This window comes from Lycorma delicatula, chromosome 9 (genome assembly GCF_047948215.1).
Source record: "Lycorma delicatula isolate Av1 chromosome 9, ASM4794821v1, whole genome shotgun sequence".
Classification (NCBI taxonomy): Eukaryota; Metazoa; Arthropoda; class Insecta; order Hemiptera; family Fulgoridae; genus Lycorma; species Lycorma delicatula.
This window is the reverse complement of record NC_134463.1, coordinates 35,550,119-35,575,700: the sequence shown is the minus strand read 5'-3', so window position 1 is coordinate 35,575,700 and position 25,582 is coordinate 35,550,119. Positions and strand designations below refer to the sequence as shown.

General features: G+C 27.7%; 1 protein-coding gene across 1 annotated transcript; it reads left to right on the top strand.

Annotated features, from left to right (window-relative positions):
- Positions 1 to 25,582, top strand: Fdh (alcohol dehydrogenase class-3 Fdh). The gene is made up of 9 exons (XM_075375208.1): positions 1 to 424; positions 8,098 to 8,341; positions 12,104 to 12,201; positions 13,852 to 13,974; positions 17,781 to 17,997; positions 18,814 to 18,947; positions 20,145 to 20,280; positions 22,976 to 23,114; positions 25,209 to 25,582. The coding sequence occupies exons 1-9, from the start codon at positions 404 to 406 to the stop codon at positions 25,231 to 25,233; spliced, it is 1,137 nt and encodes a 378-aa protein (XP_075231323.1). The 5' UTR covers positions 1 to 403; the 3' UTR covers positions 25,234 to 25,582.

Genomic DNA, 25,582 nt, shown 5'->3' with positions numbered 1-25,582 from the left:
AAAGTCACAGAAAATACTGCTTGTTCCCGTCATTACACAGCAAATGTTTTAAGTGTTTTCATAAAATTGGATTCTCAAAATTATTTTTTTTTTTTTTTAATTTAAAGAATTAATACGATGACTTTGCGTGTTTAGCTCGTATCATTGATTAAAAAGTTAACTAGTTAACATAAAAAGTTTATTTTACGTCAAGGTGGAAGATGATATAATATGGATTACAACATGATTGTATGACATTCAGTTGCACGTTTGACTCTCTCTATACTTTGTGAATTTGTGCGTTTTGAGGTTATATGTGCTTGAGGGTGTTTAAATTTGTATCATTAAGTCGTAATCGTATTAATTACATTATTTTGTTGGATTTGAGCAGTTGAAACTTATTGTACTTAGAAATACAGCATTAATGGCAGACACAGTTGGTAAAGTAAGTAAACCTGTTGTTCGGCATTAATGTGTTTACAAATCAGTAACATCCTAACGTTTTTTTGCTTTTTGACTCTCAAGATAACTTTTGTCACTAGAGTTTAACTAACTAACAAAAATACATATAACGATTAAAGAGAAATATTTTTGTTTTGTTATTTTAATAAAAAGTTTTAAGTTGTCTGAAAATCGAGTATTAGAAATGATACTACAGTACATCGTGTTGTTAAAAATCCAGGTGATTTCTGGATTAGCTCTCTTCGGTTCGATTCCCGGAGGGAATTGTAGTGACTTCACGTATTATCTCACATTCATATCTTCCTGCTTCTTAATTAAAATACATTTTTAGCACACAGGTACGTCCTAAACAAAGCAGTTTTATCCACGAAAAGAGACTGATATTTTTGCTCCTTTTAGTTTATAATTATAAACAACTTTGTGATAAAATTTCGTTACTATTTGATCTTCTTAATAAAACGAATGTAAAATGTGTACTCAAACATTCAGCTTTTTGATATTGTGTTTTGAACTCAAATTATGTTTTCTGTAAAAAGGCAGACCCATTCGCTTTGCGAGCAATTCTGCTTTATTTTATTTAACACCGATATTCGTGTAAAAATTTGAATTTAGAAGCAGTGTATTACATAATTATTAATAGTAGAACATAATAGGCATATTTATCAGAATGAAACAAGTTCACATAGAAAAAATGTAAACTTGAAAAATGTTATATTTTGATTAGCTATAGTTTTTAAGGATTTTATTTTACAAAAGGAAATTTTAAAAATAATAAAGTTAAAAGCTTTTGATATTTTATTCATAAAAACTGTGTGAAGCAGGTAGTTGATTTGTAATTAAATAAAGGATTTTGAGTAAATTGAATTTTAGGATAAAATCATTGTTGTTATGAGCAACGCTTGTTTTGTTGGTATGAGGATATTATTTTTGGTATTTAAAGACCCAATAAAGTAATAATCTTGAGTGCATAGTCCAATTGAAATTTTATATAAAGGAAAAATTTTTGTGTGAAATCTTTGGTGTTAGAGAAAAGTGCAGGGATTGCCCTTCAGCGAAATAATTAATTTGATAGATGAAGGTTGTAAGTTATGGTAGGTGGTCGTAGTTAGAAGAGGCCATACAAAGGTAATAGGTTGTGTAAATATACTGATGCAAATATCTGCCTCAGCAGATATTTGCATATGTTTGGCATTGCCAAACTGATGACCGCTTTGTATTATCAGGTTTAGAGGGTTTAAAAAGACAACCTCCGGTTAAGATCATTAGGGCTAGGAACAGAGTTGGTGCTGTGGCGACTGGGATCGTCATAAGGTTAGTGTCTTCCCCAGAGGAAGTCAGGATGTACATGACTTAAACTAAGAATGGTTTAATTCTTTAACCCTTCTATATTAATCAAAATGTTAAATCTATTTATAGAAAGTGTAAATTTGTAATTTTTTTAAAAATTTATCTGTAATAGACATTGTGCATAATATGATGTATTTTTGCGTATTTATTAAGCTACAATGATTGATATCTGAGTACACCTACCAACAAACATAAAAGATTATTTAAATATAAAAATGAAAGCATTATTTATTTAAGGATATTGTTACTGTTTTACATTAATTAAACACTATAAAAATTAATAATTGTCTTATTCTGTAAATTTTTGTTCTTATTTTTTTCATTAGATTCCCAACTAAGATTGTCTTAAATGAATGGTGATTTTTTTCTTACTAGTGGAGTCCTTGTATACTAAATGACACGTTTAATAAAGACTATTGTTTAAATGGAGATGACTTGAAATATTATTCATTTTAAAAAAATTGCATTTCACAGTCAGCCATGGGAAAAGGAAATGAAATGTTTACATTTGATATCACACGTTGTTTAAAATTTCCATGTATATCTATTTTTTAATAACATGTATTTTGTCATTCTTTTTAATACATATGTATTTATAAATCATTTGACAGTTTTTGACAATTAATTGTGATGATTGATTATAATGTTCTGATTCATACAGAAATCCTTTACATTTAAACCTCCAATCATTATTTTTCAACTTTGTTATATTATTAGGTGATACTGTGATAAACTGCTGATAACTGAATATAATGGTTTTATTGTGAATAGTGGTTATCAACTCCTGTAAGAAAGTCATAGTGTATGCTACTGCCTAGTCTCAACTAAATTGAGTATATTTTATTCACAATAGCCGGGGGATTCAAGTATAGCCTTTTAATATTTGATTATGCCTTAAGGTCTTCTAGTGGAAGAATATATATCGCCCATCATTGAAATTAGCCTTGTAATTTATCTTACACCTGGAATGTATTTTAGTCTGCATATGCCATCAATACTTAAGTTACCTGATTTTCTTCCTAGTCTGACTGATGTAAAGTTAGATTTTTGTCTATCATATTGCTTGAAAACCATATGGACAACTTTATTTACGGTGTATGGCTATTTGCTTTTTGTCTTGCACATTTACACAACGTAATCAGATGGTGCATTAGTGACAGCTTGAAAAAATGTTCTAAGAACTATGGACACACTATTTGCTTCCATTATCATGACCTTTCTATAAAAACAATTGTTTAATTACAATAGAATGACTCATAAAAAGATCACTTAGGCATTTTCCAAGGTTGTGTTTGTTCCTCTGTTTTGATTGATGTACCCATCTGATATCAAAACAATGCTTTTAAAATTAATGTTCATGATAATAATCTACAATACATGAGAATAATATGTTGCTTGATACACTTTCACTACTTTCATGTCACTCATAAATTTATTTCATTGCCTATGTATTGTAAAATTGTGGACATACAATTTTTATCTATAACTCATCAATCTTTCCACAATAATCAGAGAGATCATAGCACTTTGCAGATTCATTGTTGGATACTTCAGAACTGCTCTTGGCAATTTTTTTGATCTTATATTTCTCAGCTTTAGCAGAATCTTTCAATTATTATTGCAATGGTTGTTATATTCTTCAATAGCCCGGGTTTTAAATTCATAACAAGCATTGCACTGACCTTTTCATTGCGAGAATGTTTCCCTTTTTTTTAAATTTCTAAACATCTTTTCATGGAGATCTGTTGTTTATCTTTACACAATTCTCTAAAAATTATAACAATATGCAATACTGATAACAAAACTGATTTAAAAATAGCTTCTTTGTTGATTTTCTTGTTGATTATATGTATATAATATACTATATATATAGGTATATATTATAGGTATATATTAGTATATATTATAGGTATATCTTCTTTTTCATTATAGCCTTTATTTTTTCGCAATTCTTTTTGTATTTTGAAAATTTTTACCACTTCATTTAAATGAATCTGCTTCCAAATCTTATATATTGAGGAGAAATTTTCAACAAACCTTCACCTTTTCACCATTACTTTTATCCAGAAAAATATTATGGCTTTCTTTTCTTAAAGATTGTTTTTTACTCTTACAACTTTTTTTATCTTCAATATTATATCTATTTTCACATTTTCTTTGCCTTTTAATTTTACATGTGATCATAAGCCCTTGTATATACTTTCCTTTCTAACCATGTTGTAGTAACCAAAAAAGTTCAAAGTTTTTCCATTTTTATAAAGAATTTGACCACATAAAAATATTGTTTGTGTGTTTCTTTGCTTCAAAATTGTGATTCCAGTTTATTTAATTTTTCTTAGCTCTTTAGGACCTTTTATGATGAACAACTGTATCTGTTTTTTAACCAGTTCGTGCCATACCCAATATTCCACATTTCTGCTTTCTTCGCAGTAGCTGTATTGCTGCTGTAGCAGCATAACTATAAAGGAAAAGTATGAGACCGCCCAACATTTTAGGTATTTTAGTTTTTACAATTGTCAGAATTTCAAGACCTCTTCACAAAAAAAAGTTAGATATTAATCTTACACAAAAGTTTTTGCTATTGAATTTTATAAATATTTTTATCTTACAGATTATGCGTACAATGTAATCATGTGTTTCATGCCATCTATTTTATATGTATATAATAAATTTTCAAATAGTAACCAGACTGCAGATTAACTTGCTGGGTTGTCTTTTGGTTAAACTTGTCATCGCAAAATCAACTGATTTTCAAAGTTGAGAGTTCTAAGGTCAAGTGAAGGCAGTTGCTTTTATATGGCTTTAAATGCTAGACTGTGGATATTGGTGTTCTTTGGTAGTTGGGTAACACATGTCTCAGGAGTGGTCGTTTTGAGTCTGTTCTAGACTGCATGTTTACCAGTACATTTTTAGTTACACTGCAGCTACATCAGGCCTGGCAAACCAGTAGCGGTAATGGTATTTGCCCGTACACACACATACACACACCCAGACCCAGCAGTAGCTGGAAAACTGGTAGGAAGATATATATATATATATAAAATAGTAGTATTTTTTTTAAATAAAAATAATTAAGAAATTCTTCAAAAGACCAGCACCTAATTAAAAGAATAGCACCAGGAATAATTGATTAAAATAAATCTTTTATTTTGTTTATCTATATTCTATTCTTTAAATAATTTACTGTGGACAATTTAAACAGTTTTATTTTCTGCCTACTTTTTATTTAATAATGTTTTCTCTGGCCCTTGTAAATTTTTATTTCAACAAAAAAAAACACTTTATATTGATAACTAAAATAAATTCTATTAATATAAAATGTTACCAACCACTGTAGTGAAGTGGTAAAATTTTTCTTTGTAACTGGAAGATTTTAGAATCAAATACCATTTATTCTTGACAATTAACATTTTAAAATTTATTTACTTACATATATATTTATTTTTATTTTCATACAAATTACATATTTTATTTTTAATAGCAATAATAATAAAAAGAAAACTCAATAAAACAATTTCTGCAATATTTTTTTTTATGTTATATTACAGAAATTATATATATATTAATATAATTGTATTAATAATATAATATATATATTTATTTATTTATTGCAGAAATATATTCTACAAAAATGTTTAACTGTATTCAGTCATGTAAGTTTGAGCATATGTTGTGAATCAGTCATTTATAAAACAAAAAAAGAATAGTAGTAGAAAAAAGTATAGTGGTATTTCTTTCTTAGTTTCAAAAGTATCTATGATTACAATCTAATTAGACTCAGTTTTTCTTAATCCATGACAGCTCTCTTGGCATTTTCTTATGATATGTATTTTTTATCCTAAACTTGAAAAAAAAATGTATTAGTAAAATATATGTTCATGTGGTGGAAGCATTATGTAATGAAATATGGAAATTATGTAAACATTTAAATATAATATTATAAATAGTATGACTGTGATAATGGAGTCATTTATAATCTATTATCTAATTTAATTGTTCTACTAAATAAATTTAATTGTTAATGTATTAAGATAATCATTGGAGCAGGAAGTTTTGATTAAGAATAATTAAGATAATTTAATGGTTTAAATAATGAAAAAATTTCAAAAGATTTTATCAGGAAGCTGACAAGGAATGTGCAAAGGAAAAAGAGTATTTCTTCAGAACTTGCTTTGTTTTTTATATTGTATTATATATCATCTAGAATGGTGTTGAGTATCTGCATGAAAATTTCCACATGCTACTCAATTTTGGGATGAGGTTGTGTTTTCCTTCAGGAAGCTTGAGCCTCTTCTTACATGGCATTACTTTAAGAAAAATCAGTTTGTTACAGTATATATCTAAGCAGATTTTTGTGGAAATTATTGATCAGTAATGTGTTTCACCCGTTGTGGTTAAAGATACAGCAGTCTCCCAAGGGATTTTGAGCAGGCTGGAGGAGACCAGAGATACTTTTTAATTGGAGTTTTTTGTCTCATTTACAATCGCTGGGATTAGTTTACCTCTTTGTTACTTACTATCTTCCCCTTTTTCTTGTTTCTTGACCCTTTCCTGCAAGTGGTTTTCTATTATGTTTTTTTTAAATATCCACCGGATCTGTGTTAAGAATATGAGAACGTGTTACAGTTATTACATTCATAGTATTTATGAAATTAAATGGATGCAGCTCTTTTCATATAAGACTGTGTTTTCTATTAAGAGGCTGTTTAGAAATCCCACCATGAAACAGATGCTTATAAAAGGAACATGTCTCCTTTTCTCTTTTTTTATGTTTGGAATCAATGTAAACAAAGCTGTACAGCATGGTTGGGTTAATAAAACTATTCCGGCTGAGGCTGATAGACTTCTGTACATATATTATTACAAATGTAAAGTGCCAGAGTAAAAAAGAGAGAAAATGAAGAATGTAAATTGAAAAAGAAAATCCAGAAACAATAATAAAGAAGGAGCAATAGAAAGGATTTCTGGAATTTTAAAGATGATTCAGATGAGACAAAATGGATTACACTTGGATAGACCAAAGGATGGGTAGATTGCTGTTACTACAGTGGAAGCCCTAGACTGGGAACTATAAGTGCTGCCGAGGACCAGTGAACTTGGGCTAATGGACAGTAAATTCAAGAGCAGTTGTTTAAATCAGTTGCTTACAATTGGAATGGACTTTATCCTTAGTAGTGGCACTAATAAACTTCTGTATTACCAAATCTCTTTATTGAATTCTTTAGGAAGTAAGTAGGTTTGGTTATAGCATAAGTTAATAATGCCAATAAATTTGAAGATTATTTCTTTAATTATTATTATTATTTATAAACCGTGTAAATATAATATTATATCTTTCAGAATTGAGGAAATTAAAATATACAGAAGCACAAATTTGTTTTTAGAATCAAATTGAAAATTTGTTGCTACAAAATAAAAAAATGTGAAATATATATTTTATAAAGTATATTTTTGTGGTTGCTTGGATTTCAGAATATTTGACTATGTAGAAAATAAATTACAATTTACAATGGGAGGAGATCTCTGAGATAGCATAATAATAAGATAAATTCCCCTTGCATAAAAATCTAATTTTTATTTTATTTACTTGTAAGTTATTTTTTTGGTCCATTTACAGTTATTATAATCCCACAAATTCTTAGTGTTAAGTAACTAGAAACCATTCAATATTAATATACAATTCGTGATTTAAGTCATTCTTATATAAAAGTAATCAGTTTTTTTTTTTAATTTTTATGAATAAAAAGTAAAAATAAAAACAAATTATATTTGTATGATATGTATATGTATATATATATATATATATATACAGATAAATCTGTGCATTAAATTGAGATAAGTTTTTACGTTACAATATTAACATAACTGCTGTTACATTAAAATGTTTTCATAAAATTACAGATACCTCAAATAGAGTTCAGTATTCCATCAAGATTAAAAATAGCAAAAAATATTGTCACAACATGCATCAGAACTTACAGAAATAAACAAGTATTGATTTTTTGGCAGTTCATTACATTTTGATATGTACCACATCCATTGAAAAGTCAAAGATTTCCATTTTCAGCATTTATAAAATAAAGGCATTGAGTGATTTAAAATTTTTACATGATTCAAAATGTTTATTACTTTAATACTGTCAACCCTGACCAGATTTAAATCCCAGTCAGACTTGGCATTGATGCTATAAAATTCAGCCTACATCAAGAAACTAATTGGACATGAGCCTGTTGTTTCTGAAATAAATAAGTATGCAAATATATATATATATTTTTTTTTTCTATCTATACATCAAGCATTTTATTTCAGGTAATAAGTTGTCAAGCGGCAGTTGCATGGGAAGAAAAAAAACCATTGTCTTTAGAAACTGTTGAAGTAGCACCCCCAAAAGCTGGTGAAGTTAGAATTAAAATTGTATCTACAGCTTTATGCCACACTGATGCTTACACTCTTGGAGGTAATGATCCAGAAGGAAAATTTCCGTGTGTGTTAGGTCATGAAGGCGGCGGCATTGTAGAAAGTATAGGGGAAGGAGTTACTTCATTTCAACCAGGTAATTTTTAAGACCTGATTCTTTTTGAAATATCATTTTAATAAGATTTCTTCATTCAAAATGTAATCAGTATGTTTCCTTTTAAGATTTTTTTATTTATTTCATTACAATCACATTTATAAACAGTTCTCTGAAATCTCTTCATTTAGGAATTCTGTTAGGCTTTATGATTATCAACATCCTTCTATAGATCTATATTTTAAAGGCCTCCAGTTTTTTCTGTTCTTGATTAGTGTTTCCAGCATTTCACTTTCTTACAGCAAGATATGAAAATCTAAGCCAATTTTTTTTCCATATACACTTTTAAATTTAATAATGTCTCTTCCCTTTATACATCTCATCTCTATTCGCATTATTAAAATAAGTAGTTCTGAGCAAAATAACTCAGTGTTAATGGTATTCGTTGTTTTTTCATACCACTATTTTATCTCCTCCTTTTGATCAACTATAGACCAGATTTAACACTTTTCTTACTGCCCTCTTTCCTTTCCTGTCAATACATTTTAAGTTTCATTGGCCTTTTTCTGAATTCATCTATTACTGCAATTTTTTTATTTTGGATCTTCTTCGATCCAAGATCTCCCTTTAATTTTTTCTTGATTAATTCCTGGAATTTCTGTCTGTGTTTAAATCTTTCTTAACTTTGTTACAATATATGGTTTTAGTAAAAAAATAAGGATTTCTTGGTAATTCTATTATTACTCATCTTAAAATGAGACATATAAAAGCCAATCTTCTCACATGCACCATATTTGATTTGCTATCTCTTTAAGTTTCTGGTACAGTATTTTGTGGAGAGTTCATATACATTAAGTGTATCGTCCTTTATAGGATTAAATATTTTCCTTAAAGATCTTTTTTTACTCAGAATTTTTTTAAAAGTACACTGTAGTTCATAACACATCTGGATAAATCACCATTTCAAATACTTTAATTTTGCATTTTTAGAGATATATTTTTTGTTAATGTTTTATGTATGACAATAAGCCAGTTATATTTTCTTTGTCTGACTTCTCAGGCTATTTTTTCTTGGCTGTTCCATTTTATAGTTTCTCCAAGGTATGAAACCTCCTTTAATCATTTTGTTTTTATTATTACCTTTTTTTTAAATCTCAGTCTTTTTTGTTTGAAATGGTTTCATTTAATAAAAAATATTGAAGGTTAATTGCTAAAACATTTACTCTCATTTCCTGCAGATATTTGCATTCATACTTTCACCAAGTAGACGTAAGAGTTTTATACCATGTAAAAAATTTGAAATTGATTATTTAGAAATTGTTGTAATTTTTCCATTAAAACTTATATTTGTTTGCAAAATCTGTTTTCTGAATCTATTCTTTTGTTATTCTTTGATGTATAGTACTTTCAGAGAAGATCTACCTCAGTCTGCTTTATCAAAATGATTGTGTATGATTTTTAATTAAATTATAATTTAACATTATATAATGATATATTTACATCTCAATTACCAACATAAAATCAGTTGTCATATTTCTTTTTAATATATTGATCACATCACATATAAATAATGCCACAGAAAAGTATGCTTTGTCTCGTTAAAAACACTTTCCTTAAGTCCAGTAGCAAGGTAAGTCAAATAAGCAGGCTTTTGAATGACCACCATTGATAGATTAATAGCAATGTCACCTTGTTGTCTTTAGGTTTTTCATGGACCTTTTTTTTTTAAATTTTCTTCACAATGAAAATACCATGAAGTAAAGAGAAGCCCTCAGAATAAAAAAAAGTATATGAACTTCACATTAAAAATTAATTACACACTTGATTTTTTTTTCAGTCCTAATTATCTTGATGTACACTATCTGACTGAAATTTTATTTTCTTTTAAAGCTGCATTCTGAAATGCTTTTTCAGAGAAGCTTAAAACATCAAATATCTGTGAAAGGATTTCCTCAATTTGCCAAACAAATCTATTGTTTATAAAAAAATTGTAAGTGGAAAAAATTCACCTACGTTTACTTGTTTTGCAATGATTAAGCAAACATTTAGCATTGTTTTACTATTTTACTTCCCACTACTTTTTCTAAATTTAAATGAATTAATAATGATAATTATTTTTTATAATTTATTTACTTATTTTATTTTGTAGATTAATTTAAAAGTAATTGTTGAATATATATTTTTTTTTTTTAATTTTTGGTTTAACAGCAAATTTAAAAATTATATTTTTATTTGTAAATAAACATATAGTTCCAAAAATTGGGCCCAATAAAGACTGTCTTTCCCCTCATGTAGTAAATGTAATAATAAACTTAATAAAAATCGAAAAAGTGTTGAAGTGTTTAAAAAAACCAAAATTTTGTTTTTAGAATCAAATTGAGGTTTGGTGATAATGCAAATTGTAAGGTATACATTTTACTGAGCATTTTTAATAGTTATCTGAAATTTCAAAACATTTGAATATTAAATAAATATATATATATATATATATATATATATATATATATATATATATATATATATATAAGGAGGAAAGTTTTGTAGTGGTGTATTAATAAGCCTTTTTTGAATATAATTTTATTTTCTGTTTGGATTTACCTGTTCTTAGTGTAATATTTAACAGAATATTCTCTGTTATCAGTATGCAGATTTCTTTTTGTTCAGGAAATTTCCCAGAATACATACTCAGAAGTAATATTCAAGTAATCATCCTCACTAATATCTAGAAAATCAGAATTGTTACTTGTACCATCACTATATTCATGTTATGAAAATGCAGCATCACTTTGTTTTAAAAATTAACCACACATTTTATGGATAAAAAGTAATTAAAAAAAGTTATGACAAAGAATATGCTATGATACTGATGTTCCTCAGAACATTTTCTTATTTCTAAAAGTAAGAAAAATAAAAAAATTGTCAATTTTCAACAGTTTTACGTTAAAAAAAATCTGTCAAAAAATTGACAGTTACCATTACTAGATTAAAGCAAAGGTAGAAGTGACAGTTGATTCCTGACAATTCATGTACAAACTCCTAAAAATTATTGAAATTCATATATTGTTTACAAACAATTTTTTTTAAATTAATTTAATGTGAAGTATTTATTTATGTATTTTAGGAAGTTTACTTACTTAATAAAATGAGATGCATAGTAAAATTCAAATTATATATTATTTTGTGAAAAAGACATCTTTTTTATGTAAAGTTGCTGCTTATAGGTAAATAATAAAATAATTTTGAAGAGAAAAAATTTAATTAGGCCTTTTAAAAATTAGTTGATTTTTTCTTATGATTATTTATTCTTTATTAAAATTTGTTGTAATTTTCTCAACATATGAGAAATGCATAACAGTGATGCCACCTAGCCAAAATTATTCATCATTAATTGTGTATCCTTGCGCTTATCCTAAATCCTAATCAGTTTATCAGTGCCAGAAGCTTTTTTAAAACTTTTGAAAATTAATATCACCTTCTTGGTGATATCAATTTGCAAAAGTTAAGATAAGATAATCTTTAAAATTTTTAATAATCTTTTAAATTTTTTAGGTAACTAAAATACAAATTATCTGCATGAAAACTGTTGTGATTTGACTGTTAAGTGGAAACTTGCGCAATTATTTGAAATTTTTATAAATTGTTTATTTCTGCAAATAAAAGAATCATATCTTCAGAATAGAATAGTCTGCAGTTAAAAAATGTTATAACAAGGGCTTTACTGCATTTTTTTTGGAAATTTTAAACTAATCTGTTAATGTTGTAAATTTGAAATTAATTTATATGTTTTTATTTTGTATAAAACAGGCGATCATGTTGTCCCATTATACATTCCACAATGTGGTGAATGCAAATTTTGTAAATCTCCAAAGACAAACTTGTGCGGCAAAATAAGAATCACTCAGGTAAATTGCTAAATTAACCAAATAATTATTTTTATTTTATATAAAAAAAAAAGTTGACAATGATTTGTATAATGTTCTCAGCAACACTCATCAGGTTATGTAATTCATTTTTAATTCAATCATTTTAAGCTCTATTTGTTTTCTTTATGATAAAATAATAATTTTTTATTGCAATCAATAAACAAAATTATGAATTTTTTAAATATTTTTATGTAAAAATATTTAATTCTAATTTTATGATATATGGTTAAATAACAAATACAAAAAACTGATTATTTTATGCTTGTTAAATATAAAATTACTTGTTTGATTACATTTAAATGATTTAATTTTAATTTCTGAAGCCAAGATACTCAGAAAAATAAAGAAATAACCAAAATATTTAATAAATAGTATATTAGGATCACAATTTCAAAAATATGTTTTTGATTAAAATAGTTAAAATTTTTACTAAAATTCATTTTAAATAAATTAAAAATTAAATTTTAAATAATTCTTTCTAATTTTTTTTTAATTTAATCATCCATGGAGAGGTATTAAGTATTGTAACTTTATTGGTTAATGAAATATGTTTTGACCATTAAAAATTTGAAATGCAAAAAAAAATTATTTCACTTTGGTGGCTTACATACTCAAGGGAAAGCATGTAGGTAAAAATAATTTTTAAGAAAATAATCCGTATAATAAATAACTTCTTAAAAAAATACAAAGATAAAACTACAATTCTAATTCGTGTAATTTTCTAAGAAGGAAGTGAAAATTTTTGGCTTTGTTTTTTAAACATACTAGAGAAAAGATTATGAAAAATTGAGATTTTATAATTTTAAATGTTACATATATGAGTAACTTGCTTGATAGATTTTAATTAAAAATAATTTTAGAAAAATTATAAAAAATATTTTTTGTTACTACAGACCATTGGAGTGGGATGAGAAAAAACTTTTATAGCTGTTTAAAGGTGTAATGATATAGAAAATGTAGATGCAAAAAACTTCCATTAACTCCTTTTTTGAAGCAAGATATAACTAAAAAAAGAAAATATATAAAGTCAATCTTTGGGAAGGGGTGAATGTTGAATAAAAACCTTTGGTCATATGTTCATAAAAAATTTCAACTTTTGTAAAAACAAATGCTTTTTGCAAGTGTTCTAAAGATTAGAAATTCTTTTTCGACCAAAACACCCCCACCCATTTTTCTACTTTTTGCAAAAATTTAATACGTTCTTTTCCACCAAAGGTAGTACCTCTCTACCAAGTTAAAGAAAATCACTCAACAGGGTCCTGAGTTATAAGACCAAATACAGGCCTATATACATACATATGCGCAAATGCCCATCTAACAAAAATAGATTTTGTTGACTTTAGCATTGTAATAAAAAAACGTTTTTTGCAGTTTATTTATATTTACTATTTACAATTTTAAGCTACTTCCATATGTCTTACTGATGTCAGTAAATATTGATTAAAAATTACCAAAAATGTTTTTTAAATTATTTCTCTTCTGTATTGAAATTAAGATTCAGTAGCAAATATTTATTCTTATTACTGTTATACCTCCAGTATGACATCATAATCTTTTTTTAATATCTATAATTGTTACACATTTGGGACTGAATTATTTTGAGATCTAACAATAATGTTTAATTACTAGGGACAAGGAGTGATGCCTGATGGTACAACCAGATTTACTTGCCGCGGTAAACAACTTTATCATTTTATGGGATGTTCTACATTCAGTGAATATACAGTTGTGGCTGAAATATCTCTTTCAAAGGTAATCACAAATATATATTAAAAGAAATATTTTGTGTATAACTAATATATTACTCTGACAATACATTTTAAAATAATTTTAATAAAAAAATAAAAACTTGAATTAACTGCATCTCTGTTTGACGCCTATATTACATAATGAGGTCTGTTGAAAAAGTATCCAACCAATTTTTTTTACTCAAAAAATATTTGAATGCAAATAGTAAAACATTTTGTTTGTTGTAGTCAAACAACAGATAAGTGTTTTAGTGTTACAGGTGCTTCTATTATTGCCAAACATTTTGAAAAATTTTTGCATCAATTCTGCTAAATGCTTGGTAAAAATTAAACTGATACAGTTTGTAAGATTAGACACAAGCAGACTTTCAGGAACAAGATTAAGGAGATTACATAGATTAAAAAGTGGTATAACCTTTTTCAAATGGTTGAACTTCAGTTGATAGTGGCCGGAGTATGAATAGGTTGTCAAAAGGCGAAAATCTAAATGACAGTAAAGTTGGAAATCATCAGCTGACCTTTCAAGAAATTCCAGATGGGATTAGTGATGGTTCCATATATGTGATTTTAGTGGATGATAAGAGTCATGCCAAAGCTGCAATTGAATAGAAGGAGATTTGACATTACATAGGTCATGCTGGAGTTTACCTACAGTAATTCTGACTTCCTTAAGACTAATTACTGGTGATGAATCTTGATTGTATGGGTATGACCCAGAAACCAAAGTTCAGTCAGCACAGAATTGCAATAAAAATATCTATCAGAAGACCAAACTGGCAATAAAAATTATTACCTAGAGGTTCTGTATCATCTTGTGATGCAGTTCAGCTCAAGAGGCCAGATGTGTGAGAATAATAAGGTGGAAATTGTGTTATTATAACATATCACTCTTGGATCAATCTATATTATTAATTTAAATACATATAATATTAAAATAAATAAGTGAAAATGTTAAACATAAAAAATAACTATAAAATAAATAACAATTCGGAAATGTGTAATTGCAAACATGCAATTCCTCAGATTTTTCAGGTTCCTTTCTCACAGTTATGCTTTCTTTATGAATTCTGGTTGTTCGTCGATCTGTATATGCGACTCAAAGGGACCCAATTTGTCATTTGGAAGAACGTAATTATAAACAGAATACCACAACTGAGGTAGCTATTTGAAAAGGAGAATACAAAGAGTTTCCTACAATAGTAAAACCATTGGGTTAATTGTGTGGAGTAACAAGAGGACTACTTCAAACAAGACTAGGGTTGGAAGACACTTTGTAAGCTATTTTTTTTTCACAGGCTATGGTCAAATATTTCTTGAACAATTCTCATGTGTGCAGAAATAATTTTCATTTGCACTTCTGAATTGTTATTTATTTTATAGTTATTTTTTATATTTGACATCTTCATTTATTTATTTTAATATTATTTGTATTTAAATTAATAATAGAGATTGAAATTGACTTTTTTATTTTATAATTTATTGCATTTTGTAATGTTGCTTTAATAAAAATTTTTGTAAAACACTTTCCCCTAATATATCCAGCCAAATTCCAGGGCAGTTCATTTTTTTATCTGTGGAGTAACACACCTACAAATTTCTGATCCATTTTATATTATGTATTAAAATATAAATTAACAGAATAAAATATTTATTTATATTTGTTTAATAATTTAAATGCACTTTTTATTTCGCTAATTTATAAATATATGTGAAATAGCATGTTACTGGTTAAAAGAATTTTTTATTACCTTAAATGTTCTCTTTTTTTCTTTATAAAATATTTAATCATTTCTCTAACACTAAATTTTTTTCTCTAACACTAAATATGTATTAGTTTTACTTTCAGTTATTTACTTTATTATTGTGTTTCTTATTTTTTGCTTTATTAATCTGATGTAGATAAAACAAGGAGAAAAAATCTGAATCCTGTGGGTTGCAAAGCAGTTGGCTTAAATCTTATCTTTTTTTACATCATTATTAAATGTACATTGTGAGTTTTAAGTTGGATTAAATTAGGAATATTGATTTTTTTTTAATTAAATCATTTATAATGTATTATGTCAATAAAGTTTTGTGAGAGGACTTGTGAGCCTTGATTATAAATAAATAATTTGATATATCACATGACAAGTATTTGTTAATTATAAGCATTATAAGTTTTCAGCTAAATTGTCTAAATTGTCTTTTTAATGCATTGTAATTATTTTTAGTCTCATTCTTTTTCATTATATAAGGTTTGTTCAGAAAATAACCGAACATTTTTAATTACATACCAGTGGAGTTATTTAGTGATGTGCAGCTGGCAGCATTGTGTTCTACATAACCTCCCCTGTAACCACATGTTCTTGGATTGTTGATGTCTTAGTTTTCATGTTATTGTTATTTGAGTGCAACGTATTTAAGTGTTAAAAGCGATTTTTGTAATGTGCGATTTTCAGGAGCAGCGATACAGCATAAAATTATGCATGAAACTGGGTAAAACTTTCACAGAAACGTTTCAACTTTTGAAACAAGCTTACGGAGATGGTGCTCTGAATTGTACACAATATTACGAATGGTTTTTATAATTTAAAAGTGCTCTTCAGTCAATTGAAGATGACCCTCGACCAGGCCTTGATTGGGCCATCCAATTGAAGGATGGCCTTCAACTTCAACTGATGTCACATATGTTCAGAAAATCAACAATCTGGTGTGTGCAGATTGCTGATTGACTGCCAGAGAACTTGCAGAAGAAGTTAGCATCTCCATTGGATCATGCCATGATATTTTGACTGAAAACTTGGACTTGCATTGAGTTGCTGCAAAGTTTGATGACCGAACCGCAGAAAGAACTTCAAGTGGATGTTTGTCGGCAACTTCTTGAACAAGCCAATGATGATGAGACATTCAAGCAAAGGATCATAGTGATAGACGAAAGCTGGGTTTACAACTACAACATTAAGTTCAACCATCACAATGGATCGGGAAAGGATCGCCCCAAGAAAGCACATCAGTCTCGATCCTATGTCAAAGTGATGCTCTATGTTTTTTGATTTTATTGGAATTGTGCATTTTGAATTCTTGCCTCTAAGTGAAACAGTGAACCATGCATACTATCAAGGCGTTTTATAATGGTTATGTGAAAAAATCCACAAAAGGAGACCAGAGTTGTGGCAAGACAGTTCATCATTGCTGTGGTGAAGAAACCACAGCAATGCACCTGCACACTCAGCTTTCTCAATTTGTCAGTTTTGTACCAAAAATCAGATGACTGTTCTTCCTTGGCCTTCCTACTCGCCAGACCTAGCTCCTTGTGATTTTTTTTTTCTGAAATGAAAATAGGTGATGAAAGGATGCTCTTTTGGAGTATTGATGACAATAAACCAAATTCGTCAAGGACCTTAAAGGACATTTCAAATGAAGCTATCCAGGACTGCTTCGTGAAGTGGAAACAGCTGGGAAAAGTGTGTGAATAGGGGAGGAGAGTACTTTGAAGGGGCCAAGGACCAATAAACTGTAAAATTATAAAGATTAAAAAAATAATAAAGTTCTGTTATTTTCTGAATAGAACTTGTATTTATTTTGAATTGATATAGAATTTATGATAAAAGAATTTAATAGAAATCTTTTTTTTTTAATTTATCTTTTATAATGTATCTATATAGTAAATAATAAATTATCTTGGATAATATCTTATCTTGGTTCTATTAGTTATTTCTGATTGAACTTAGTGACTGATATTGCTTATTATTTTGTATACACACATATATTAGTGATATTTGCAAACTAGCTGTAAATTTTTCTCGTGTAAAAAAAAAAAATATTTTTTAGATTGATGAGACTGCTTCATTAAGTAAAGCCTGTCTTCTTGGTTGTGGTGTTTCAACTGGTTATGGTGCTGCTTTGAATACAGCAAATGTTGAAAAAGGTTCAACTTGTGCTGTTTGGGGTCTTGGAGCTGTTGGTCTTGCAGTTATATTAGGATGTAAAGCAGCTGGTGCTTCAAGAATATTTGGAATTGATTTAAATGCTTCAAAATATGCCATTGGTAAATATAATTGGATGAAGTGGATTCAGATGTACTTTACAAAATTGTATGGAAATAAATAAAATATAACTATCTACTATGTTCTTGACGATGGCAGTCAAAACTGTTTAAAACTTATCATATTTTTGACAAGAAACTGAATGAAATTTAATAAATAAAAGCACTTTCAAAGCTTATGACATAATATTTTTAAAACACATATTGTTTTCAGTTGCTGTTGCAGACGCATTCAGTTTCTGGTATTGTTCTCACTTTAGTGTCAGCTGACATTGTTGTCAGTCTTGTTAGGTAGACATGTATTTAGAATATTAATGTTGCCAAAAAATGAGTTTGATTTGTATCTGTTCATTTAATATATCATGGCATGTTTTAGTATATTAATATGTAATCTTTTTTTATCATAAAAACATTGGTATGTGTGAATATGTGTTTTACAAACTGCTTTGATGCTGTCTAACATTGCTGCCTTCATTGTTGTTCTCTGAGTAAAAATTGAACAATTTCTAATAAAATCTCTTGTATTCTTTCAGTAGCTTTCCATAATCTACCTGCAATTTAAAAATGTTGTTGCTCTAGCTTTACATTTTCTCAAAGATTGTAATAGTTCATATGTGATGGATAAATAATTGATCCTTGCTGTTATTTGATATAGTGTAGATCCTCAAAAACAGATTATTTTACTCTAGAATAATTTCATGTCTTGATTAAGTCTAATCTTCTGTTTTGAATGAATTCCATATTGATGTAGGATTTTCTGTATCGAATAACATTTTTTCTGATTACTTATTTAATTTATTCAATTTTTGTTTGTTTTAGCCAAGAAACTTGGTTGTACTGATGTTGTTAATCCAAAAGATATTAACAATAAAACAATTCAAGAATATTTAATTGAACAAACTGATGGTGGTCTAGATTATACATTTGAGTGTGTCGGAAATGTTAATTTAATGGTATTACATATTTATTATTATATTATAGTATTTTCTTTGAATATTTATGCTTACTTAATAGTTGTATTTCCTGATTTTTGACAACAAATAAGATTATTTTTTAGCATTTGTTTAGTGTTGTGTGGTTGTTAATTATTTGTATTTCACAAAAGTGACTTTGAACAATTTTATGCCCTAAAATATTACCTTTAGTTACATTGCAGTATACTTTAATTAAAATATAGATTATTTTTTCAATATGCTGCAGTGAAAAAAATAAAAATTTAAATAAGAATTCTGATTTCTGATTCTGAAAGGTAAAAAATAAGATGTTTTCAAAATATAAGTTTTATATTTCATTGTATTTAAAAAAAAGTATTAAAAGTTGTAGGGTGTAAATTTATAATATGGTAGTATCAATTTATAAAAAGGTAAATAAAGAAATGCAACTGTATTTTAACAAAGTAGTATACATATTGTGTGTGTGTTTTAATGGTTAATAAAGTTATTCAGTTACTATAACCAGTATTTAGATAATAGAATTATAATTAAAACAACAGAAAAATAATCAAATCGTAAACATTACTGTAATAAACCTAACTCGGTGAACGTAAAATAAAACCTGATAATTTTAGATGTTATCAAATTAATTACTTCTCAGAAAGTTGATCCAGCAATATTTTTATATCTGTATTTCTTTTGTTTAACTATTTATATAGAAAATTAATATTACAACAAAATTTTAATAATATACATAATTCATACGTGATGAAAATAATATTAGTAACATTAGCTGGCGTATAGTTCTACATGACTGGAAATAAAGATCATATCCAGCAATTTTAGAACTTCTATCATCAACTACCTTTCTGATTTGAAGATTTTATATTTGCATAATAGCTCAAATTATACATTTTTTGAGCTTTTTTTTTAGTTAATATTAAATTTAACATATTTAGTTGCTATAAAGTCCTTCTTTTTCTCTCCCTTTTTCTTATATTTCATCTTATCTTCTTAGATAGATTTCTGGAAAATTGTATCAGCCACCATTCTGAGGAGATGACTTATACTAATTGGTGAACATACAAAAAAACCAAACTGAATTTAGGTTGAGATGCTTATCAGGTCAAGCCACCTTTCCTACTTCTCTTAAAATCTGAATTGCATAAACATTTTTGAATGCATTAATTTTATTTTTATTTTTTTAATTATGTTTAGAGAGCTGCATTAGAATCTTGTCATAAAGGATGGGGTGTATCTGTTATTGTTGGAGTAGCTGCTGCCGGTCAAGAAATTTCTACTCGTCCATTTCAACTTGTCACTGGACGTACATGGAAAGGAACTGCTTTTGGAGGTATCTGTTCTCTATAGCATATGTTTTTTTTTTAAGTATTGATGTATACCTGTAGACCTGTAGTCTTTAAAAACATTTTTCTGCTACAAACTTTAAAACAGCTCCATCAGCATCAAGACAATACTCTTTTTTTTGTTTCATAATATATTTAGTACTGGTTCTATAAGAAATTAAATTTTGATTCTTTAAAAAATGTTTCCTTTCAGCAACTTTGTTCCCATTTTCTTCTGCAAATAATATAATTTCTTGTTTGTTCCAGCATCATAATGTATTGTTTTGAATAAATTTCATTATTTTTAATAAAATATTTTTATATAATTTGTGTGGCTTAAGATATGTGTGTTGCATGATATAGCTGAAATTGCGTGAAGATTTTCTTATCATGATGAATTCTACGATCTTCAGCATGAGCTACAATCATAAACATATACATTTCACAGTATCTCACGATTAGCAATACTTGAATCTCTTCTGACTGCATAGCTGTTTTCTCCATGTATCTGATCGGTTGCATGTGCATTCTCTCGTTACATGTCAAGACTGTTATTTATAACCTCACTATACTTTTTATTGTTATGTGAAAGTAAATTCGACAGAAATGGGGCAATAATCTGTGTGAATTTATCACGTGGCAAGTTATCAGTTTGCACAAGTGAAGCCATATCAGTTTTTTTAAGCTCTGCAAAGTGGAAGACCACCAAAACCTCACCTCTTCGAAAACTTTTAACTTTGAGTCATAAAAACTGAAATGCAAGTAGTAATGATTTATTGTCTGTTATGCAGGAAGATGACAAAGACAATATTTGTGTGTCTTCAAGGTTTCAGAAAGTAGGTGTGAACTCTTCCTATACACTCCACAAACCCTTGCTAAATGATCTGACTAAGAAGCAACGCAAAATTTGGTGAAAGGCCCAACTTGGCTGGCTAAAGGAGACTTGGAGACATGTTGTCTTCTCAGATGAAAGCCAATTTGAACCATTTCCTGGGCTGAGAATCAGGATCTGACATACAAAGACTGAAAAATGTTTGCCTGCTTGTGTTGCTCCTGCAGTTCAGGCCGGTGGTGAGGCCATGATGATCAGGTTTCATCACATCAGAGGATCCAGGGAAGCTTTCTTTTGTTGAAGGAACTATGTATGATTAGTGTAAAATACTGCCTAATAATGGAAGTCATGCTACCGTCTGTTAAAAAATTGTTGATGAAAATTTTATCTACCAGCAAGACAATGCACCTTGTCACACCTCTCACTACACCAAGGACTGGTTTTGTAAGCAAGATATTGAAATTCGTCAATGGCCAGCGAGGAGCCCTGATCTAAACCCCATAGAAAATATATGGAATATGGTAGCTCAATGTGTAGCCAAACAAAAGCCTAAGAATAAAACTGAGCTGAAGTTTATGTTGGCATAGATTTGGCAGAACATTACCAAGGATGAGTGACTGAAGCTTATTGACTCCAGCTGAAGAGGATGAAGGAATGCTATAAGGCTCAGGGAGACCCCATTAACTACTGAATTATGTATTGTCAAATTGCATAATTTTCTTATTTTGTATCTTTAAAACTACCTGTCTTCAAAAGTTGGTGTTATTTTAGGCCAGTCCCTAAATTTTCTGGCAACACTGTAGGTGTATTGACTGTGAATTCAAGTTGCCATTAATTGTAATGAGCACCTGTTTTAGAAAAACAAGGTATTTTAAGATATTTGAACTCTGCATATGGTAATAGAATCTGTTAGCAGCACTGTATATTAAGATTATGAATAATATTATCACACTAGAAATGTGAATAAAGTTATTCAAAGGTAACATCTGAAATATTCAACTCAGGAAGGATCAGTTTTTTTTTAGACAAGGCCAAGAATATCTAAATTAGCAAATTATAATCCAACTTGTTTACAAGTTTTTCTTAGCTGAAGGACTTATTTAAAAAAATGCAAGTGATTAACATCATTTTAATGCAATTTTGTTTTTAAGTAAAGTAATTTTTACTTTACAATTTGTTTTCCTAAAAAACAAACCATTTAAGAAAAGATTACAGTGCTAGGTGATACTTCTGTACTTTACTCTTTATTTCATCCAACAAAATTAAGATGGCATGATGCCTAAAACTTACAGAATGGATCAGTTGTTCGGAAAAAAATTAGAGAAAGAAGAAATTCAGTATTAATTTAAAAAGTATTATATTCCAGATGCAATTTGATAATGGAGAGATTGATGTAGTATGACAGTACATAATGTATGCAATAGTAATAATGTTTGAAATATTTCTATGTAAGCATTCTAGATAAAGTACCATCTAGTAGTAATGATAATTCCAGCTGATGACATGGCAGCTCATTATTGGCAGAGAGTGGATGGTAATGTTAATTAAAGGATAATTAAATAGCAAAAAGTTAAAAAAGTAAATAAACCTTTATTTTCATTAATTTTACATTGTTTTCTTCATATTTATCCTAATGTCAGTTTCATGTGTAGTTTTTTACACTTGGAAATATCTTTTTACTTTTTTTATGTTTGTGTTTGTGAGTTTCTCAGGCAATAAAAGTTTTTCAACTGGATTAAATAATTGTATGAAATTTTGATTAAATAAAACTAAATTGTTAGAATAATTGAATTTCATAAAAATAATTGCCGATGTAAAAACTTTGATCATGATAAATTTAGATTATAATTTTGTTCCTTTTTTTGTTTAAGGTTGGAAAAGTAAGGATAGTGTACCAAAGTTGGTACAACTTTATTTAGACAAAAAATTACCTTTAGATGATTTTGTGTCCCATGAATTACCATTTGAAAAAATTAATGAAGCATTTGAATTATTGCATTCTGGCAAGGGGTAAGTATTTTATTTATTGCAGTAGATTTATCATTATATTTTATTTATTATCAAGTCAATAATCTATTATTGCCCAAAAATGTGTATCTGAAGGAAATAATCCAGCTACTAATATAAAAGATTATTACACAAAACAATGAATATCAAATTTCTAGTTCCAGGTTTAATTATTGTGAATGCCTACTTAAAGTTATTATAAAATGTTCAAAATCTAAAATAATTAGTCATTGTGTAAGTTATAATAAATGAGTAAATATCTATAAGTTGGTAAGAATATTTGTAAGCAAGTAGCAAAAATCATGGCACTCTACTGTTACATGGGTTCGTATGACAAGGTTACTGGCTTAGATGAGTTTCAGGTAAACTCTTCAGTTTCTAATAAATTTGCTCAAAGTAATGATGAGAGATTAATTAGATATTCCAGTTTGAATTTTCATATTCATGACACCACGTTTAAAGAATTAAAGAAAATTTTTGTAAATCAGCTGAAGTACACTGGCTTTTATTATAAGTTACATAAACTATACCTTCACAGCTAACTTTTGCTGTAAATAGGCTTCTTCCTAGACTGCCACTAGGAGGATGATTTTGATTATGCCATTGGTGATTGGATTATTGATGTATTATTACTACCTCAATAAACAATATGATTATAAATATTATATTTTTTCTTCTAACTTTGTCTCTTCTTTACAGCCTAATTTACAACAGCTGTTTCATCAATAAAAAGTGGCATCAACAGTTATTGTATTTTTCACATTATATTTAAAAATAAAAATATGATAAAAAAAATTCATGATTGATATAAAATATAAAATACTGAACCCCATTTTATACATGCACATCAAGATGTATCCGTCAAGCAATCCATAAATTGTTTAAGTAGGTATTTAAATAATATAGGGCTACATGAATTTAAAACATAAATAACTCTTATTGCATATCTATCAGCTATGCACCTATTAAAATATAGTTTATTAACATTATTTTGCTTTACTTCATTCTATTTCTGCCCCCTCTCTCTATTAGTGCTTATCATTATCAGTCACTTCAAAATATCATACATTATGTTTGAATTAAAAATCATCTTGTTATTTAACATTAACAAAGGATTCCTTTTATAGTTTTTGTTAATTTTGAATTCCTCTATGACAGTCATCCTGCATCCTTATTTTGTAAAATGTAAACTTAACTTGCTTACTACCTTATATTTTCCCATATTCATGATTTTCATTGAGTTAAATTGCTGCTTAAATGTTAAATTATGTAACCTGTGTGCTATTGCAGCTATGTACACTCTGTTTTTCATTTCAGTCTGAATATTGTACTTTTTGCAGTTTTTTCCTACACTGTTAAGTTAATAGTTGACCAGTGTTCTCAAATGGTTGGATTTGACAATATTGCTTATTTTCTATGATTTGCTTCATTACTTCTCATTTACCTGCTGTTTCTTTTTTTGTTGAATATTCATAAATTTTGTCTGTAATTAATGGTTTATATTTCTAACCTACAATCTTCTGTTATTGCTATTGCAATGGTCCAATTTATGAAAATATTGTAATCAACTATTTTGTTCAGGTTAGAATGGTATGCATGAATATCATGACTTATATTGTTAGTGTTTTTCTATATTGTTAACTAAAAACGCACTACGAACATGAATTTTAAAGTAGACATAGACAGAAAAGAAGATATAATGTCAGACATAGCATACCAGTTTTTTAAGATTACTATTTTATATTTATGTATTTTAAATATCTGAAGTGTAGTTACTTGTTCTTTAAGTATAAGAATTTTTTTTGTTAATGTGTGCATGTGTGATTTGTTTAATTGAAATGATTTGAAAAAGTTGTTTCACTGGAGAATAGGAGTATTTTTATGTTTTTTTATTGTTTTGAAAATTTTAATTTTTTCTCTACAGAATTTATTGCAGTAATAGCATTAAAGTTTGTTGACACTTCCTAAATAAAATTTGTTTTTGACTATTCTGTTGGTCATCCACCAGGTTATGTTATTTTATAATGTTTGTGACCTGTAAAAATTTCACTTTGGTTATTTTTACTGTGTTAATTTATATTATTATTTTTGTTATAGCATTCGAGTTGTTTGCAATTACTGAAAAAGAAAAAAGAAGAAAACTGTTAAAATTATAATGATAAGTGCTCTTAGGAATATTGAATGAAGTATTAGTTCTTTTTAAGTGTCTATTGTCTTTATCTCTAACAATCTAGATTAATTCCTTTCCGTATTTTTATTTATATAATCATGTTTTAAGGAGAAATATTTATTAACGGAGTAATTTTTTATCACTGCATATTTTAAATGATTATTTATTTCTTCTGTAATGTTAGTTGAACTATTTTGCAGTGTTACTTGATTTATAATTGCAAAATATTTATATTTTAAATATGTTATGAAAAGAAATATGGTACCTTATTTGTATAATTTATAATAAAGTGGATAATAAA

What these genes read in the sequence shown, in the direction of transcription:
- Fdh (XM_075375208.1), top strand. Translation starts at nt 404, where the DNA reads ATGGCAGACACAGTTGGTAAA. An exon ending in AGTTACTTCATTTCAACCAG is followed by an intron (nt 8,342 to 12,103) that starts GTAATTTTTAAG and finishes TGTATAAAACAG; the next exon opens with GCGATCATGTTGTCCCATTA. An exon ending in TCGGAAATGTTAATTTAATG is followed by an intron (nt 18,948 to 20,144) that starts GTATTACATATT and finishes AATTATGTTTAG; the next exon opens with AGAGCTGCATTAGAATCTTG.